The sequence below is a fragment of the Castor canadensis genome, chromosome 14, assembly GCF_047511655.1.
Source record: "Castor canadensis chromosome 14, mCasCan1.hap1v2, whole genome shotgun sequence".
NCBI classification, from domain to species: domain Eukaryota; kingdom Metazoa; phylum Chordata; class Mammalia; order Rodentia; family Castoridae; genus Castor; species Castor canadensis.
This window is the reverse complement of record NC_133399.1, coordinates 25,566,778-25,588,033: the sequence shown is the minus strand read 5'-3', so window position 1 is coordinate 25,588,033 and position 21,256 is coordinate 25,566,778. Positions and strand designations below refer to the sequence as shown.

Here is a 21,256-nt window from a genome sequence, read left to right as displayed (position 1 = left end):
CCTAGCGAGGATCAGCCTTAGCTACCTCAATGGAAGCCAGCCCCTCTTCCCGGTTTTTTCTCAGGTTTTAAAAGCACCTGAAGAGCAGGAACATGCTCTCTCGGCTTCCAGCTTCTACCTGGGCCCCGTCATGCTTCCCTTTGTATTTCCCTTCCCTAACTTTTAATAAATTGCATTTATACCCACGTGTCCTGCCATGGATTCTTCCACACAGGACAAAGAATTTGGAAGTCTTCTGATCACAGACTACACCAGCACCATTAACAGCTGGCTGTGGTGGCATGCACCTGTCCTCCCAGCTATGTGGGAAGCACAAATAGGAGGATTCAGGTGCATGCAGGTTGAGGCATAAAAACAAAAACAGCTACGGGTGTGGCAACTGCCTAGCAAGCATGAGGCCCAGGTTCCAACTCCAGTACTGCCAAATGAACACATAGTCAGAAAAGCACTGAAAAAAGCCAGGCTGGGTGGCACATTGTGGTCCCAGCTACTCTGGAAGCTCATTTAAACCCAGGAGTTTAAGGCCAGCCTGTGCAACATAGGAAGACCCTGTCTCAAAAAAAGTCCAGAAAACGAAAAACAAAAAGACATGCTGCAAGATTTGAATAATTATGCAGATTGTGCACATGGGCATCAAATATACAATCACAATACCTAATATATTGAAAATAAAATTAAGGCCAGAGGTGTGCCTCAAGTGGTAGAATGCTTGCCTAGCAAGCACAAGGCCCTGAGTTCAAACTCCAGTACTGCAAAACCAACCAAACAAGCCAGTCATTATTATTGTTATGGTTAAGATTATCATTATTTTTGGGGACTGGGTTGAACTCAGGGCTTCACACTTGCAAAGCAGGCACACATTGCTTGAGCCACACCTCCAGTCCATTTTTCTCTGGTCATTTTGGAGATGGGGTCTTGAGAACTATTTGCCAGGGCTGCCTTTGAACCTTGATCCTCCAGCTCTCAGCCTCCCAAGAAGCCAGGATTACAGGTGTGAGCCACCAGCACCCGGTTCATTTACCCAATAATGGTGTCACAAAGTATCACCCTGCCTTGTTCTAGGTGTAGGACTTCCTCATTCACCCCACTGATCAAAAACTACACCTCCAGTCTCTGGCACATTACACCCTGAGATACTCATCTGAGCATGAGCTGGTCAAGCCCTCTCCCCACCAACCTGGGAGCAGGCCTCATTTTTACTGCCCCAGGGCCTGCTGGGAGCCTGCCACACAGGTTGGGACCTACTGTAATGGTGTTCATTTGAGCCACTTCTTTGCTCTCTCTCCCCTCCAACCCCCCTGAAGAGAAGCCTTTTCTATTTTTCTTTTTAAAATTTATTTTCTCCTCCTCCTCCTCCTTTTCCTCCTCTCCCCTTCTTCCCTTCCCCTCCTTGCTTTCTTCTTCTTCCTACACATTGTGATGTACTCACCAGAGGAGAGGAAAGAAGACACATCCCACTGATGCACAGATAACATGCACAGGAATTTCAGGTGCTCAGGATTCTTGAGCCTGCTCTGAGAATGAAAGCACAGGTGGATTCCAGCAGCAGAGGTTGGAAAGATTTTATTTGTAGAGAAGAGAAGAGAAAGACTGCATGTTGGGGAATGCAGGGGGACCCAGAAACCAGTGGTTCCCTGGGTCAGGTTGGAGATTGGGTCTTTATAGTAGCCCTTTTTTATATTGCCCCAGGGTGGAGATGTCTCTCAGGTGCAGACAGTTTCCTGGGAAGGAGAAGTGTCTCCTTGACCACTTACCATCTTTTGGGACCTCCTGCAGTCCATCCTTCAATTCCCTCCTCTCAGTGACTGCCCTAACTGCTGTTAGGGATAGGGACCATGAAGTCTGTTCAGTAACTGCTTCCTGTTGACCGGGGGCGATGAAGGGGCCCACAGCATCAGCGCAGACCATGAGAGAGGAGTTAGAGGGGAACTCGATAGTAGGTCGTTTTCATCTCCATCAGAGGCATTTGTAGTTTGATGGATTCTAGGGGAGAAGAAATAAACTTGACAAGTAAGTTTAAAATGTAAGGCCCAAACACAAGAAAGAGAATAATAGCAACTATAGGCCCCAGAAAGGGTAGGAATGAAGTCCTGGAGGGAAGCCAGGATTTTATTTGGTCCCATAGCTGTGTAGGAACCTGAGTTTCAAGAGATTGCTCCCGGAGCCACTTAACCTGTTGGAGAATGTAGTCTGCACGTTCCTGTACAATGCCTGAAGTGTTTATACATGTGCAACAGGAGGTATTGGTGATGGCGATGGCACATACCCCCTCCCCCACCTTGTTTGGCCAAAAGAAAATCTAGGGCCAGTTGGTGGTCCATGACCATACAGGCAAGGGATGACAAGGCCCTTTGTATGTCCTTAATGGCAAGGCCTACCTGGTCTGAGGTGTCCTTTGCTACTTTGGTTAGGTTTTCTTGAAGTTACGTGATTGGCAATCACCCCATATCTGATTCCAGCAAGGGCTGCAATTAATGCTGTTATCCCTAAAACTATTAGAGTAACTTCCCTTTTATCTCCACGAGACGCTGCTCATGTTGTCGTTAGCATTCCCCTTCCCTTCCAGATGGCTGCATGAGCATGCAGGATGAGGAAGGCATACTTAAAATCTGTACAGATGTTGACTCTCTTTGCCAATTGAGCACTTGTATTAGGAGGAAGAGGACCTGATTTGAGGATGCCAAATTCTGTTACAACTGCAAACCCTAAATGTCTGACACCATTTCAGACAAAGGAACTGCTGTCAGTATATAATTCTAGATATTTTTATTTTTTTAAGGGCCGATCAGTTAAGTCAGGACCGGCAGCATAATTTTTCATAAGTACCCCCTCACATGAGTGTTCAGGATTTCCCTCTGCCTCTGGTAGAAGGGATGCAGGATTTAGGCTCTGGTAGGTCCTTAAAGTTATCTCTGTCCCTTCCAGCAGCTGAGCCTGGTATTTAAGTAGACAGCTGTCAGATAGCCAAAGTTCTCCTTTTGAGTTTAAAATTCCCCCTAGGTTGTGAGAGGTATAAACTATTAGGGTTATTTAGGATAAGTTTTTGAGTGTTAGCAACTAGAAGGCTAACTGCAGTGACTGCTCTAAGGCATCCTGGCCATCTCTTGGCTACCTGATCTAACTCTTTGCTTAAGTAGCCTACTGGCTGGGGAGTGATGCCCCAGAGCTGAGTCACCACTCCCAAGGGCAATCCTCCGTTTTCATAGACATACCATTGAAACTTGTACTGGGAGACCCAGGGCTGGAGCTGTCATAAGGGCCTTTTTTTAACTGGTGGAATGCATTTTCTGACTTGTTATCCCATTTAATAATGGGCTGGGGATCCTTCTATGCTTCCTTAAGGATTTGATATAAGGGCCTGGCTAGGTCTGCATATCCCAGGATCCAAATTCTACAGTATCCTCTCACCCCCCTAAAGGCCCTCTGTTGTTTTAGAGTTTTAGGTAGAGGAAACATCAGGATTGGACGGATTCTATCTTCTCCTAGAGACCTTATTTCTTTTTCCAGGATAAGACCTAAATATGTAACCCTAGACTGACACAATCGAGCTTTTTCTTTAGAGATTTTATATCCTCTGTCTGCTAGGAAGTTTACTAAGGACTCAGTGGCTCATGAAATGACAGGCTCATTTGGTCCACAGAGCAGGTCATCTACATATTGTAGCAGAGTAGCTTGTGGATATTGCCACTCTGCCAAGTCTTGGGTTAGAGCCAAAGAGGTGGGGGCTCTCTCTGAATTCCTGGGGGAGGAAAGTCCAGGTGACCTGTCTAGACTTTTGTGTGGGGTCCTCAAAGGCATAGATAGGTTGACTTTTAGGTGTAAGGGAATGCAAAAAAAGGCATCCTTTAAGTCTAGGACAGAGTAGTAAGCAGTACCTGGGGGTATTTGGGCTAAAAGCGTATAGGGATTTGGAACTACAGGGTGGAGAGGCACTAGTGCTTCACTGATCAGGTGGAGATCCTGGACTAGCCTCCATTTGTTAGGCCCCTTCCTGACACCAAGGATAGGAGTATTATATGGGCTGCAGCATTCTATTAGCAGTCCCTGTCTAAGTCTTTGATTATGGGAATTAGCCCCTCCTTAACTTCTGGCTTTAAAGGATATTGTTTTTGATGGGGAAACCAGGAGGGGTCCTTGAGATGAATTAGAACAGGGACAGCTGTTCGTGCCTGTCCCACGGTGTATCCATCCATCCATGCTGTGGGGTCCACTTGTTCCTATATCAGGGGCAAGCAAAAGTACTATCCCAGTTTAGATAGAAGGTCTCACCCTAGCAGAGGAGTAGGGGTTTCTGGGACAATTAAAAAGGAGTGAGAGAAATGGAAATCTCCCCAGGAGCAGGCTAAAAGCTGAGTGAAATAACACTCTAGAGGCTGGCCTGATATGCCCCAAACAGTAATTTTCTTGGAGGACCTAGGTCCAGGAGAGAAAGGAATAGCTGAAATACTGGCTCCAGTATCAGTAAGGAGGCTGACCTTGTGCTTTTCGATAGTGAGTATACCTGGGGCTCCCCTGCTCTTACATGGTTATAGGAGCCTGTATGGGAGGCCCTGGTCTCGGTTCCCCTCAGGGGATCTTCCATGTTTTCCCCAACAAATGGGTCAGAGTCCCAGAGGTAGCTTTCTCCAGGGTCACTCCCTCCTAAAATGGCCTGCCTGTCCACATTGAAAGCATGTCCTTGGGTTTGGACTTTGCCCCAGTGAAGCCTCTGAGCACTGCGATTGGAGCCTCCTGCTGTTTATCTTTTCTCTTTTCCTTTTCCAGGTCCTTCTTTTCTTTTTCTAAGTTCCCATTATACTATACAGATGTGGCTACACAGACCAATTGGTCCAGATCTCTGCTCCCTTCAGCTACCAGTTTTTGAAGCTTTTTACAGATATCTGGTGCTGACTGTGTTAGAAATTTATCTTTTAGGATGATTTCCTCTTCCTGTGACTCTGGTACAATGTTGGTCTGCTTTTGTAAAGCATCCTTAAGTCTCTGTAGGAAAGCTACTGGGGTTTCTAAAGGTCCTTGCTGTACAGCCATGACTTGGGAGTAATTGAGAGGTTTTACTTTGGCTCTCCTCAGGCCCTCAAGAATGCAGTGGATGAAGTGGTTATGGCTCCATTCATCCTTGTCATTTTCAGGGTCCCACTTAGGGTCATACCTAGGCACGGCCTGATCTCCTGTTGGAATCAGGAACTGAGGTTCCCTTTTAGGTATCCAATGCTTTTGTCTTTCTTCTCCCTCCCTCTCCTCCTCCTGTGAGGGCTGGTCTGAGACAGGGCCTGCAGGCCCTACAGGCCTGATCAATTATCTAAGTGATAATTTAGACAATTATCTAAGTGATAATTGTCTCCAGCTATGATGCCTGATCTAGCACCTGCTATTTCTCCAGAGAAGTGAGGGTCTGAGATAGCAATAGCGTTACATCTTTCCAGCTCAGTTCAAAGTTTTGGCTGACTTCTCTGAATGCCTGGATGTACTACTCTGGGTTTTCTGTGTAATTTCCTACATCCTTTTTTATTTCTTTATGTTCACTCACTCTAAAAGGAACATGAGCCCTGTCCCCTCCAGGAATCAACTGGAGGGGTAGAGTCCTGAGGGACGATGTGTAGGGTGTGAGGTGGCTGGGTAAAGGGGGAGAAGGGGAGCTGATGGAGCATCAGATTTTTTTTTGGTTCTGGTTCCTCAAGGGAGTTTGGGGGCTTTTTGCGAAGGGTCACCATGGTCTGGGCATCTAGCCTGCATTTGCTCAGCCACTCTGGATGGTCTCTTAGGAAAAAGAAAAGTTGAATATATATGGGACTTCAGTCCACTTTCCCTCTTTTTTATAGAACCTGTCTAATTGAAGAGTGGTATTATAATTAATGCGCCCTCCTTCTGGCCATCTTTTCTCATCTCCCAGAGGATACAGTGGCCAGGCCTGGGCCTCAAGTAAAACTTGAGTCGCTTTTGTTAAAATTAATATTTTAGTAAGCAGGAAAGAGGGATCCTTTCTGGATCCTTGATGTTTGATTTCCCATCTAAAAAGACAAACAAGGGAAAATTGATCACCTTAACAGGGGTTTCTCCTTTTACCTAGGCATCCCTAGATGAGGAGAAACTCTATGTGGGAGAGGGCATTCCTCTCTCCCTGTGCTGTCCTGCTGCTGCGCTGCCACCTGTGGCTAAGGTTGGGAAGACATTTAGGTTTTCCAGTTGCAGCCTCCACCCTCCTGCCCCCTCCCCGCAATGCCCCTGACCAATTTCTTATCTATTTATTTTGACTTGCCTGTTTGCACTGCGACCAGGTACCTGGTTCTCCTCTACCAGTCAAGTCTTGTGATTTAAAAATAACTCTATTAAAGTAACAAGAGGACTTACCTGGCTAGAGGGAGGACCCCTGCAGAGGCATGGATGGGGACTCATGATGAGGTAGACATGTCCTCCTACATATCCTGTGAGGCATATATTTTTTATGAAAGGAGAGGGAGTGTCTGCAGGCTTTTGCTGTGGTAAGGGACAAAAAAAAATGGAGACCATGAGGTCTCTATCTCTTTAACTGTTTTTTTTTTCTGTTTCCTGAGGGCAGACTGTGGAACCTGTTTAACTAGTTGACCTTTGAGGTTTCTGTCCTTTTAGCTCTTTTGTTTTTTTTTCCTTCCCTAAGGGCAGACTACAGACCCTGATTAACTAGTTTAACCAAATGCTTGACAAAAGCAGTTAAGCCCAAGTTAGAGACTAGCACTTTCTGGTGCCTGCAGGGATTTTTCCCAGACTCCCTGAAGAAGGAAGCCCACTGTTGTTTAGAGCAAAGTGGGGAGGGGGACGCTCATCCTGAACTACTTGGGAAAGGGGAAGGACAGGCTGAGGACTGGAGGAAAAGAGAGTTTCCAGGCTCAAGGAATGAGGGGTTATTGGTCACCACCGCTGCCTGGGTCAGTCAGGTGACCTCCACTTGCAGGTCACGGAACAGTGAAGACAGTGTAAGAGATTAGATTGTCTGTTTGCCGCAGACATGGCTGGAGGGGTCCAAGACACCTCAGGGTGGGTCAGGAAGTTGCATCTCAGCCTTCAGGTGACACCGGGGAGTGCCCCGGCCAGAGCACCCTTAGAGCTTGAAGAGAAACTTTCCTTTCCACCAGCTGTTTTCATACCTCCTCCTAAGTGGGTCAGATGTTGAAAGGGAGAGAGTTTAAGAGGGAGGGAGCCTCGGTGCACTGAAGTTTGGATTTGCCCATGTAGCACTGGCAGTCTGGTATAAGCCCCCAGCCAGCCCCCAATTCCTCAGGTTGTCTGCCTTACAGCTGAAATGGGCTTGGAGCTTTTCCTCAGGTTCCCAAGGGAGAAACCCTCCTTAACAAGAGAGGGAGAGATTGAGAGAGGTCAGCTTGAGAGGTCCATTGTAGCTAAGCTGTGGTGGTGGTGGGGTCTCTCCTGGAAAATAGACTCCATTGGAGTGTGGGACAGTCACGGCAGCCTTTTCCAGTTTCGCACAACCTGTACTGACCTCAGGTGAAGACAGGTCCCTTTGTACACCACCACATATGATGCACAGATGACACATGCAGGAATTTCAGGTGCTCAGGGTTCTTGAGCCCACTCTGAGAATGAAAGCACAGGTGGACTCCAGCAGCAGAGGTCGAAAGATTGTAGAGAAGAGAAGTGAAAGACTGCATGGTGGGGAATGCATGAGGACTTGGAAACCGGTGGTCCTGTGGGTCATGTTGGAGATTGGGTTTTTATAGTCCTTCTTTTATGTTGCCCCAGAGCAGAGATGTCTCTCAGGTGTAGACAGTTTCCTGGGAAGGAGAAGTGTCTCCTTGACCACTTATCTTTTGAGACCTTCTACAGTCTGTCCTTCACCACCTTCCTGTTTACTGTACCCCTTTTGTTCCTATAAAAGCCCTTCATGCCCTGAGCAGTCCTTAGATGGGGATTTGAGATGGAAACTGTCATTTTCAAGCCTGGCTCTGAATAAAACTGATTGCTGTCATTGATTTTTGTCTCCCCGAGTTTCTGATTAAGCAAAGAGCAGCAGGAACCTCCTTTCTGGGACCTGAGCACCCCCTTCACCCTCGGTAAGTAATCTGTAGCCCTGCCCTGTGGCCTGTGGACAATGGTGTTCCCAGAACCTCCATTCTGCAGGAGCTATGGTCATCTCATTTCACAGTTTGTGTGGCTCCCACAATGCAGAGTGCTCCAGGCTCCAGAGAAAACAGCTGTAGGAGGCACCTGAGTTCCTTGCTCTGTGAGGAGCACAGGCACAGACTGCTTCCCCTCTCCCACAGTTCTTAGAATTTATATTATGGTGTCCTGGAATGCAAATGAGGTAGGCCAAATCCCTCATTCACACTCTCAACAGCTTCTGGGGTTGGGCTGAGATATGTCTGATTGGGAGGCCTGTGGCCCTAGCTCCTGAAGCCCTCTTGCAACAGTGATGATCCAAGGACTGGTGGGACACTGTCACGCTGATGGAGTGAGGTCTGTAAGGAGTACACCTCTGAGGATTTGGTAGATGCCCAGGAAATGAAAGAGGGGGACTGGCTACCCTTTTCATTCTTGTCTTGACACATATCTTTGCTTCCCTCACTGAGCTCACAGTGGAAAACCAAAGTTTGAAGAATCATCAAAAATTTTTTTTTGTTTTTATTCTGCCAACCCTGTACACATGTATTTTAATAAATACATCTGACAGGTCTAGTTGATCTGAGAAGAATTCCTGAGCCCAGGCTAGGGCAGCAAAGTTCAAAGTTACTGCCAGAGCCAAAGTGCCAGATGTACCCAGTGAGGGGTGGGTGAAGCCTCAACAGAGGCAATGTGAAAAATAAAATGGAACAGACTCTATTACATATTGTGATGTCACTTTTAAATGTAGCTCTAACCTAGGGTCACAGTTCCATCAATGACCTGGAACCCTTACGTCAAACTCCTGGCCCCTGGAGCAGAGCTGTCCCCACCCTGTTCCACCCTGGCCTAGCCTGGGCTTTGCTCCAAGTGATAACAGTCTCCACTTGTCCTGTCTTCCTTCGGAGCTCAGAACACGTTCTTAAATGGAAATGCATTAGGGCAGGGGATGTGGCTCAGTGGTGGAGCGCTTGCATGGCATGAGTAAGGTCCGGGATTCCATCCCCACCGCAAACAGAAAGAAAAAAAGAGGAAATGGGCCCAGAAACCGGCCTGGCCAGGAACAGCTTGCAAGTCTAGAGGAAGCTAGGTGGGTTCAGTCTCTTGACATCTGCCAACCCTGTCACTCAGGGCGAAGGGGGCGGGGTCGGGAGTAACTGTCCAATCAGACGCGCCGCTGGAGGGGGCGGGAACTCGCGACGCAGCGCGCTCGGACTTCGGTGTTTATTCGGAAGAAGCTGGTGTTTCGGGTCTGACCTCGGTTCTGTCCGCCGCATCCTCTGTCTTGCTGTGACCTGTGACCCTGGGCGCCGCGAGGAGGACACGGGACACCGGCAGACGGACATGGTGAGTGTGGCCGGGCGTGGAGACGAGGAGCGGCTGTCGGAAGCGGCCATGGCGGCACCGGGCCTAGCTCGGTCCCGGTCCCCTGCGGGCCGCGGGGTGGGGCTGGGCCGGCAGCCGGGACCCCGGCGTCCTGTCCCGGGCCTGCGGGGGGTCGCGGGAGACGCCGCCCCGTGGAGTCGGGCGGGGGCCTCTTGGCTCTCCCTTGTCCCCAAGGGGTCCCCGTTTCCTCCTGATTTTTCCAAATGTATGAGAGGTTTCATTATCGACCCACTCTGGCCAAGCTCTTCCTGGGGCTGGCAGTGTCTCTGGATTTCCGGTGTCTTTTTACATTCCCAAGCGTCAGCTTCCCCCCTGCAGCTCACTGCACCAAGATCAAATATCTGTCCTTCCTGCATTTTAAACACACGCAGCATTTTAACTGTAGTTTTTCAAGGGGCATGGATGGCTGTATTAAAAGGTCGAGGTTTTGGTTTGTTGCATTTGACACGAGAGGAAGGCAGGTGGGAACTGTCTTTTCTCAAGTGCGTGGCCTCTCCTGCCAGTATCTTTCCTGACCTCCTAGGGAACCCTTTGGATTGAGGTTCCTCTTTGCAGACTTTTCCTGGTGATCTGTCCTTTAAGCACCAGTTCCAAGTCATCACTGCCCCTTCCTGCGTGTGTCATTTTGAAAGGATTAATTCATTTATTTAAAGTCTCGGTTTTTCAGTAAATGTAAGCAGTATTTAATCAATTTAATCAATAGCAGGTGAAAGACAATACAACATATTTCCACAGAGCCAAGAAAGACGTGAATTTCATTAAAAAATGCAATCAAATAGTAGCGCTTTACATTCGTATTTGTTTATTTATTTACTTTGTGGTACTGGGGTATTGAACCCAGGACCTTGAGCTTACAAGCTCTCTACCTTTTCCACTTGAGCTATGCCTCCAGCCCTTTTGTTTTTTATTTTTTATATAGGGTCTTGCTAACTTTGCCCCAACTGGCCTCCAATTTGAGAGCCTCCTGCGTGAGTCTCTCAAGTAGCTGGGATTGCAAACGTATACCACTATGCCTGGCTTCCACTCCTCTTTTCCCAGTCATCTCAGCCTGCAGAAGGACCAGTTGGGTCCTGCTGGGGAGCTTCCCTGCAGGTGTTTTGCCTGCTCACATTCACCCTGGAAGGAATCCTTTGTACTGACCACAGGTGCAGAGGCCTGCAAAACTGAGGCTTTAGGATGGGGGACAGAGAATGATCCTTGGAGCTTTGTGTAGACAGAAGTCTGTGTTTTGTATTACAGAAGCCTGTAAACCTGGAGTAATAATTGTGCTTATAGGGAGAATCTGTGAAGTCAGGATTTCTATGTCCTGGAAAAATGTTGATAAATTTGGGAATTCATTTGGCTCACCCCAACTCAATCCAGCTATTTCTTTACTTGTGAAAACTGAGGTCCAGGGGGGCATCTGGGGAGAAGGGGTCCCTTTCTGAGGCTGCTCCAGTGTCCTGTCCTCCATCTTCAGGGACTGACACATGCTAGGAGTTATAGTTCAATGGTGAGCACCTGGACACACCAGGTCTAGGACTGTGTTTAACCTTCAGAATTTGGCTTTTCTTTGGGAACTGGGGGAAACAGTTTGATCTGAGCAGATTGAAATGTTTCCATTTGTATTTTTTAATTTTTTCATTGAATGCTGCTTTCTTTTAATCTAATCTAATTTCTCTAGATACTTTGTAACTTTTTTGGTGGAACTGGGGTTTAAACTCAGGGCTTCAAACTTGCAAAGCAGATACTCTTACCACTTGAGCCACACCTCCAGTCCATTTTGCTCTGGTTAGTTTAGAGATGGAGTTTCAAGAACTGTTTGCCCAGATTTGGGCTCCAACCTCAATCCTTTCCATCTCAGCCTCCCAAGTAGGTAGGATTAGAGGTGTGAGCCACTGGTGCATGGCTGACACTTTGTAACATTATTCCCTTTGTGTAAGTTTTAGTTTCTTGGTTGAATTTGTAAATTACTTGAGAGACAGGACAGAAGTCAAGAGAAACTCAGTATACAGGATGGGTGTATTAAAGTTCTCAGGTTGTGTGTGTGTGTGTGTTATCTAGGACCTGCGATTTCTATGCAAGTGTTTTATCCCTTGAACCATACCCCTAGTCCTTTTGTTTTTCGTTTCTGAGATATATGATCTTTCTAACTGCCTGGGCCAGGCCTTCAACTTGTGATCCTCCTGCCTCTGCCTCCCAAGCAGCTGGGATTACTGGTGTGTACTATCATGCTTAACCACCATTAAAGATCAGTTTTTGTGCCTGTTCCCTGGGAATTTCAAAATTAAAGTCTGCACTGTATCCATGTATTTGAATTTCTGATTTTTGTTATTTATTTTTGACAGGCTTGTGCTTGCTAGGTAGGCCCCTCTACCACTTGAGTCACACTTCCAGCCCTGTTTTATTTTTTTGAGACAGGTCTCTGGCCTCAAATTCAAAATCTTCCTTAGTGCTTCAGCCTCCTGAGTGCTGGGATCATAGGTGTGTGCCTTCACTCCAGGCTTAGGCCAGGCTCATTTCCTTGCTCTCTCAAGCGATTTCACTCTGCGTTCCCAAGATCTGAACCTCTAAATTGCAATGATATACTGCAGTATTGCTGTGTGTTGCGTTGTTTTTTCCTCCTGATTGTTTTTGCAGTGCTGGGGATTAAATTTGGGACTTCATGCATGCTATCTAAAGGCTCTACCACTGAGATGCACTCTTAGCTCTTGTGTTGCATTGTTGAGCCCACCCAAGCCTGATTGACTTGGCAGGTTTTTTTTTTTTTTTCTTCTTCTTTGTGTATATGTGTGTTTGAGGCAGGGACTCTATATATTTCAGGTTAGCCTGAAACTCCCTTCTCCTGCCTCCACTTCTCAAATGCTGGGATGACAGGAGCGAGCCACTACATTCAGTTCCAAATACTGGTATCTTCTCAAAACTGTTAGCTCTGCTGGCCATCATGGTATACCTTTGTAATCCCAGCACCTGGGAGATGGAGTCAGGAGGCTCAAGAGTTTGAGGTCTGCCTAGCATGATTCTTGTCTTTCTCCAAGGTAGGTTCTGAATTAATATCTGTGGTAATGTGCTAATTGACAATCCTTTATGCAATTAATTAATATAGGGCTCAAATTAGAGTTATATCTGGGCATCCCACTAAGTTAAAGGAAGGCATGCCCTACAATCTTGGGGTGGAGGTGATGGATATAAAAAAGAGAAGAAACATACTCTTCCCCTAAAACCATCAGGACCGTTACCTTGCCTGAATTTCCTACAGTTATAACAGCTCTTCCTAAAATATCCTACAGTGAGCAGAGAAGCCCGGAAACAATAAGAAATAAACACAATAAAACTAGATCTTTTAGTGGGACTAAGTGGTTCATGCCTGTAACCAGGAGGCAGCGATCTGGAGCATCAAGACCAGTCTGGGGAAACAGCAAAAAATCCCATCTCAATCAGTAAAAAGCAGGACACAGTCACCGCAGCTACTTGGGAATCATAAATAGAAGGATTGACAAGCTGTATTCGAAAAATGAAAACAAAAAGGGTTGCGGGTGTTGCCCAGTTGGTAGAGGGCTGCCTGGCAAGTGCAAGGCCCTGAGTTTTCAAACCCTTGTACCGCCAAAATAAGATAAAAAAAAAACGAGACTTACAAAGAAGCTTGATAAAATCAGATCTCACAGACCTTTATCCACCAGTGAGATTAACGAGTGTGGCCCAATGTGAATTTCACATTGCTTTGAAGGATTGAATCGTATTATTCTAAACCTGTTTAGTGAGGGGGTAATTACCCTCTGCAGTTCTCTTTATAGCAGCCCAGTTTGGCTGGGTGGAATGAGCTGGGTGTGGTGGCTCATGCCCGTCATCCTAGCTACTCAGGAGGCTGAGATCAGGAGGATCACAGTTCAAAGCCAGCCTCAGGCAAATAGCTCAAGAGACCCTATCTCAAAAATACCCATCACAAAAACAGGACTGGCTGAGTGGCTCAAGTGGTAGAGCACCTGCCTAGCAAGGGTGAGGCCCGAGTTCAAACCTCAGTGCTGAAAAAAACAAAAAAAACCCCAAAACTTTCAGTAACAGGATTAGTGGAATTCCAGTAAGAAAGGTTTGTCTTCATTGGGGTCTTCACCTCAGTCATTTCACACATGCTAATGTCTGAAACTTGTGTCATTCAGTTTACTCATTCATTGCAGTAGTTACGGAGTTCAGCCTTTTTCAAATGCTTCATCTTATTTTTGCTTTTGTGAAAAATACTATTTTGTATTAGTCTCCAGGTTCAAAGTGCAAATGTACAATAAAGTCTCAGGACATTAGTGAAAGAAACATCACTGGATTGTAGATGGTATTAAAGGCCACATTTTCAGGAAAAAATAGCAGGGGATGTGCCAAACAACCCTCCCTCCATTTGTGCACAACTATCCATTTGTTCCTGATGTGATCGTACTTGGCCTGTCTCACTGACCAAGTGTTGTTCTTCTGATCAGTGTGAACTGGGATCTATTTGACTTATTTTTGGCTGCCCTGTTTGCCAAAGAGATGGCCCTTTTGGCATATATGATCTTTCTCCTTCTATTAGATGTTTAGGTAATTGCCTCTCCCCCTTTTTTGGGGTTCGAACTCATGGCTTTGCAATTGCAAAGCAGGTGCTCTGCCACTTGAGCCAAACCTCCAGTCCATTTTGTTGTGGTCATTTTGGAGATGTGGTCTTCCGAACTGTTTGCCCAGGCTGGCCTTGAATTGTGATCCTCCCAACCTTACCCTCCCAAGTAGCCAAGATTACAGTGTGAGATACTGGTGCCTGGCAATTTTCCCTCTTATTTTTTGGGTAGTACTGGGATTTGAATTCAGGGCCTTGAGCTTACGAGGCATGTGGTCTACCACATGAACTCCTAGCTTAATTTTCCCCTTTTAAAATCACATATTCATTAGTTTTTACTTTGGACATTAATCCCTTTATATTGCTTGTATTACAGGTATTTTTCTTCCACATTGTTGTATGTTTGGATCTGTCAGTCTTATGGTTTACTTGTTTTCTCTTTTTTTTTTTTTTGGCAGTGCGGGGTTCTAACCCAGGGTCTTGCATGTATTTTCTAGATGAGCACTTTATCACTGAGCTACACCCCAGCCCTACTCTTTCTTTTCTTCTTTCTTTCTTGGCTCTACCGGGATTTGAACTCAGAGTCTTGCCATTTCTAGTCAGGTGCTCTGCTACTCGAGCCACACCCCCAGCTCTTTTAAGCAAGAAACTGAAGCAACAGTTATCTTTTTTTTTTTTTTTTCTTTTGTGGTACTGGGTTTTGAACTTGACTTCAATGCAAGCACTTGAGCCACAACTCCTGCCCTGCTTCAGTTATTTTTCAAGTAGGGTCTCAAATTTTTCCCTGGGGCCAGCCTTAGTCTGTGATCCTTCTGTCTATGCCTCTCAGTTGCTGGGACTGCAGGCATACTCTACAAAGCCTGGCTTATGAGATGGGGGTCTCCTTAACTTTTTGTCTGGGCTGCCTCAAACTATAATACTCCCAATCTTCTGCTCCTGAGTTGTTGAAATTATAGGCATGTGCAACTGCACCTGGCTGTACTTCTTTTTCATGTATGAGATAATTCTCTTTTGCATCACAGAAACATTGGTCTTGACAAATTGTTGTCTGTGACAAAAGGACTAAATGTGTGGAAACCACAGTTTTATGAGCTGAATGTGCTACATGAATATGTTATGATCCTCTGTGCTACATGTTTCTCTCTCTCTTCCTATAAACGTATCTGGGATGTTTCAGGACTCAGTGACCTTTGAGGATGTGGTCGTGAACTTCACCTTGGAGGAGTGGGATCTGCTGGATCTATCCCAGAAGAATCTCTACAGAGATGTTGTGGGGGAAATCTTTATGAACTTGGCCTCTATAGGTAAGGGTGACAGCCTTTCTTTACTTAATTAGTCATGTGGCTTTTGCCCACGGATGCTGTTCCATGATTAGAAATGTGGACAGGAATACTTTGATAAATACAGTGAGCATGGTTACAGCCTATCAGTAACCTAGACTTTGATCTGATGTCTCTAAATTTAACAACTCATAAGTTTTTTTCTGCTTTATATTGTAGGGGAAAAATGGGACCAGAACATCAAAGATTGGTACAGAAATCAGGGGAGAAATTTAAGGTAATTTGCACTGAAAGAGAAAAAGGGAATGTCCCACAAAGAATTTTAGCTTGGGGTTAGGTGTGGTAGCTCATGCCTGTGGTCCTAGCTATCCAAGAGGCAGGAATCTGCAGGATCACAGTTTGAGGTCAGCTCAGGCAAAATGTGAGCAGAGCCCCATCTCAGTCAATAAGCCAGATGTGGTGATGCTTACATATCATTGCAAGCTTTGCATGAGGTATAGGTAGGAGGATTGTGTTCTGAGGCTGGCCCTGGCAAAAATTCAAAACTACAGCCAAAAATGGGATGGGGGCTAGGGTCAAGTGGTACAACATCTGCCTAGCAAGTGGCCCTAAGTGCAAACTGCAGTACCACCAAAAAGAATTTTAGTTTTTGGGTTTTTTTGCATTGTTTTGAGGCAGGATCTGTCTATAGTAGGCCACACTAGCCTTAAACTCCTGATCCTCCTGCCTCAGTCTTTCAAGTGCTGGGATTACAGATGTGAGCTGTCATGCCCAGCTTGTCATGGAAGATTTTTAAATAAGTGAGTTCACGTCCAAATTTATTTACTCATAAAACTTTCCTCAAAACCTTTTTTTTTTTTCATCCTTTGGTAGTACTGGGAGTTAAACTCTGGGCTTCACACTTGCTAGGCAGGCGCTCTACCAGCCCAAAAATATCTATTTAAATGTGACATGGATGTTCACACTGTTTGCAAAATGGGAAACATTAGAGCCTGCAAGTGTGAATATCACTGCTTTATTTAATAGATACACTTAAGCCCTCTTGCAGAGAATTCAGTCTTTTGACTTTTAAACAGCTGAGACAGGGCAAAAAAACCTATGGTTTTCTTGATAACAGTAAAAATGTAAGTTTACTCACATAGTATATGCTCAGTTAAATTGTGTTCCATGCCTGTAAGTAAATATGAAGCTATTAGTAACCAACTATTCATAACATGCTCTGATTTTTTTTTTTTAAACAGCAACCATATTGCAGAGGGACTCTGTGAAATTGAAGAAGGTCATCAGTGTGAACAAACCTTCACCCAGGTTCTTGATCATGATCTGAACAAGAGAGGTCCTGCTGGAGTAAACCCGTGTGCATGTAGCGTGTGTGGAATGGTCTTCATGCCTGAGCCTTCCTTCAGTAGTCCTCTCAGCTCTCACACGGGACATCAGGAATATGAAGGGAAGTCACATAAATGCACACGGTGCAAGAAAACCTTAAGTTATTACTATTACAGGAGTCACCCTGGAGAGAAACCCACTGAATCTCAGGAGCATAAGGAGGCCTTCCTTTCTCTCCCCAGCCTTGGAGGATTTGTGGTGGCGCACACTGGTGGCGGGCCTCATAAGTGTAATGTGTGTGGAAAGGGCTTGCAGTACCCCAGTTCACTTAGAATCCATGAGAGGACCCACACTGGAGAGAAGCCGTATCAGTGTGAGCAGTGTGGCAAGGCCTTCAGTTGTTTGGGCTCAGTTCGAAGGCATCAGAGGACGCACACTGGTGAGAAGCCCTATGAGTGTAAGGAGTGTGGGAAAGTGTTCAGCTCGCTCTCGGGTCTTCAAGGACACACGATAAGGCACACCGGAGGCGGCCCTTACAAATGTAAGGAATGTGGGAAAGTCTTCAACTCTCCCAGTGCGCTCAGAAAACATGAAAGAACTCACACTGGAGAGAAACCTTTCTCATGTAAATATTGTGGCAAAGCCTTCATTTGTTCAACTTCAGTTCGGAAACACGAAAGGACGCACACTGGAGAGAAGCCCTATGAATGCAAGCGGTGTGGGAAAGCCTTCATCTCCCACTCGGGCCTTCAAGGACACATGATAAGGCACACTGGAGAGGGACCTTACAAATGTAAATTTTGCGGGAAGGCCTTTGGCTCTCCCAGTGCCGTTCTAAGGCACGAAAGCGCTCATGTTGTTTAGAATTCCTGAGACTAAAGAGTGGGAGAGCCTTCATTTCTCTTTCAGGCATGTGAGGTCACATGATCATGGCACACTGGAGACTGACCCCATAAACGTAAGGTATCTGAGAAAACGTTTCACTATGCTAGTTCAAGAACAGAAAAGAGAGGCTGTAGTTGTGGTTCATGTGGGAGACTGCCTGCCTAGAAAGCTAAGGCCCTGAGTTCAAATGCCTTAGCTTTTGAACATACCAAGAACAGAAAATAACATACCAAGAACAGAAAATAACTCATACTGGAAAGAAACTATATGAATGTAAGGAATGTGGAAAAGCCTTCAAAATTTATTTGGAATGCATTAAAGGGCTCACAATGGAGAACCCTATAAATAAAAAATAAATTGAAACCTTCAGTTTTCCTAGCTCCTTTTGAAAATGTGAAAGAACTCATTGACAAACTACCTTATGAAGTTAAAAAAGAAGTACGATAAAGCCTCTAGTCCACTTACTTTCCTGTACATGTAAGAGCTCACACTGATCCGGGTGTGGTGATGCACCCCTGTAATTCCAGCACTTGGTTAGTGGAAGCAGGAGGATCTTGAGTTTGAGACCAGCCTGGGCTTCTTATACGCTGTCTCAAAACAAAACAAAAAAAGAAACAAAGAAAAATGGTAACCTCATGAATGTAAGGAATTTGGGACAACATTCAGATTTCTTATTTCTCTTTACATTTGTGAAAGAACTCTTACTAAAGAGAGAGCCTGAGTAAGAAATGTAGAGAAAACTTTCTTTTATCACACAAATTTTCGAGCACATAAGCAAATGCACAATGGCGAGATAACTTCTGAATGTCAATCTATAGGAATCTCCATCCATTTCATTTTTTGGTGAGATGGGTTTGAGCTCATGGCTTCATGCTTGCAAAACAGGTGCTCTATCCCTTGAGCCATGCCTCCAGTCCAATTTGCTCTGGTAATTTTGGAGAAGGGTCTTGCAAACTATTTGCCCAGGCTGGCCTCAAACTGTGATCCTCCTGATCTCAGCCTCCCAAGTAGCTAGGATTATAGGTGTACCAGCACCAGGTACATCCTTCAATTTCAATTTAAAAGCATCAGTGTTGTGAAAAAGCCTCCACTTACCTCACATTCTCTCTACCTTGGTACTTACAAATGTTTTTCTACAAATTTATAAGAGCATCAAATCAATTTTAGGGGTCTTTCCAGTTGGGGCCACTGAGATTTCTTTTTTGGTGGTACTAGTGAGGCACACTGGCAAGAGGGAAAGTAACCAGCTGTGGGACTCCATCCTCTTCAGCAAAAGCTCATTCCATGCCGAATTCTTTCTACCTGCCCAGTACCACCCTCAGGCATCCCCTCAGTTGTAAATTTCTTTTCAGTGATAAATTCCTTTGCAGACCCAAGTGCCCCAAAGACAAGGGAGCTTCCTGGTGGTTCAGACTGGAAAATGGCACACACTTAGTAAAGTGCAATGTGTTCTCAGTTTGACCGCTCAGGTAAAGTCCTCTACTTTACCTTATGAATATTCGTCACATATACGTAAAATTAAAGACCTTGTCGATCAAATCTGTCAATCACATTAGCCTCTTCTGCAAAGACCACTCAGATTTTTTCCCTGCCATTTGCCTTTACAACTTACAGATTATCCTTTGAACAAAGATCCATGCTTCCATGCCACCTGGCCAGGGCCCACTGTTTTTTTTTTTTTTTTTTTGCAGTGCCTATTTTTTCCTTTTCTCTTCAATAAAACTATACTTTGGCTTTGCAATCTGTGTCTGCCCAGCTGATTTTTGGGAGACCTAAGAGCCTGAGATCTTCTGGACCAGGGTCTTCTGAAGACCACCCATCCAGTAACACTCGGTTTGAACCCAGGGCTTCAAGCTTGCTAGGCAGGTGCCCTACCACCTAAGCCACACTCTTTAGCCTGGCAAATGGGCTTTATAGCATTTTAGAATCTCTCTGACCCCTTTCCTCTGCCACCAGGTTGCCATAGGTGGTGTGCCTGTAGGCTCTGAGATCAGGATCTCTGTGATAGAGGCCTGTGTGGCAGCAGCACTTCATCCTGGTGTGACCCTCAGCTATTAGGCCTGTGGACTGAGTCTGCTTGTAATGGCTAACTTCTACTTGTGCTCATCTCTTTGTTCTTTTTAAGTGACTGCTCTTTCAGAGGCAACACTACCTGTGAGTCACCTTTTACATAGGGAACATTCACCTCCATGTCCTGTGTATAAGGCCAACCCAGCATCAGTCACAACTTCAAACTAAACACACATTTAAGACCCAGTCAAGACATCCCTTTGGGACCACTTCAAGGAGGGCTGTGATCCCACACTCCTGCTTACAAACACCCCGTAACTATCCCAACTGCCTACTTGGGTTGGCTGAATCTATTAAAGGTGCTTAAACTACTGCTGAAAAGCTCTGACTCCTTACTTTGGTCCATGATTAACTAAACACAGGAGAAAAGCTTGGCATCTCTGCCTCCATTTTGTATATATTGTCCTTTCTAATCAAGGAAGGACAGGAATGATTAATAACATCTCTATAATAAGGGACCGAAACTTCCCCTAAGGAATAGCTGAGGCTTGCAGGACAGACCACCTCTCCAAATGAAGACAGTTACTTACAATGATAAGGCTGTACCCTGGAGCAGGAGTAATCATCTCACTGGAGCCAGATTACTCCCCTCCAGTGATGACAGCAATAACATCTCCAGAACCCTTCTTGGAATCCTTGGACTGACATGATCAACCGGAACACACCTGTGATTGGGACTGTTTTAACTATGCATACCTTGTCCCCTGCCCCTGGTTCTTTTGTCTATTTAAATCTCTAACTCATATCTTACCCCAAAGATGGCTGAAGATGAGCTAAGTACTTACCCTGCCTCTTCCCACAGCATGTCCTGAGCGATGTAACATAAATCTCCTTTCACTGCCTTCACCATGCCTCTTTATTTGGTGTACATGGCTGGACCTGGCACATGAAATCCCAGGAGTTTGGGCTTTGGGTCCAAAACCCCACTTTCAAATCTAGAACCCAGCTTGGGAGGGCTCATCATGCAATAGAGAGCGGCAGTGGTCAAAGAAGCAATTCTAGCAGAGGTCAGAGTGCATGCTGGAGCTAGGAGAGGTGGTGCATGACTGTAAGCACAGCCCCCAGAGGCTGAGGCAGGGGGACCATGAGTTCAAGGACAGTCTGGGCCACACAGAGATAACCCTGTCTCAAAATGCATCACAGAGTGCATGCTGGTCATCAGGTCAGAGTGAGAGAGGACCCAGGGAGTGTGGTTAATGCCTGGACACCCTGTATCAACTGTTAAGGTCACCTGAGGTGGTACTGCCCTTGACGGTGATGGCTGTGATATGCAGCACACATGCTGAGTGGGCATGAAGAAGCTGCTGCCTCATACGACAGATCTGTGAGGATAGCAAAGCAGACCTCTCTCAAGCAGGTGAGGGTCTTTAGGCATGCCAAAGTGGGCAAAAGAAAGTGTGAGTCTTAACTACTCATTACAAGAACAAACATGAGGAAGACAAAATGTGCCAGGTGTGAGGTGCACTCCTGTAATCCTAGTACTTGGGAGGCAGGATGGATAGATGAGAAAGGGAAATGATATTTTAATAAATATTAAAAGTGTCAAACTCAAACACTGGAACAAGGAAATAAAAACTGAAAAGCCAGAACAGCAAGTCCTCTTACTGAAAAAAAAAAAAAAAAAAAAAAAAAAAGACATGGAGTGATAGACTGAGACAGC

At 45.6% G+C, this 21,256-nt stretch overlaps 1 protein-coding gene across 1 annotated transcript; it reads left to right on the top strand.

Annotated features, from left to right (window-relative positions):
* The first annotated feature begins 1,876 nt into the window (after window positions 1–1,876).
* Window positions 1,877–17,889, top strand: LOC109698363 (uncharacterized). The gene is made up of 5 exons (XM_020182509.2): window positions 1,877–1,936; window positions 9,223–9,438; window positions 15,213–15,339; window positions 15,535–15,592; window positions 16,557–17,889. The coding sequence occupies exons 1-5, from the start codon at window positions 1,877–1,879 to the stop codon at window positions 17,503–17,505; spliced, it is 1,410 nt and encodes a 469-aa protein (XP_020038098.2). The 3' UTR covers window positions 17,506–17,889.
* The last annotated feature ends 3,367 nt before the right edge of the window (window positions 17,890–21,256 follow it).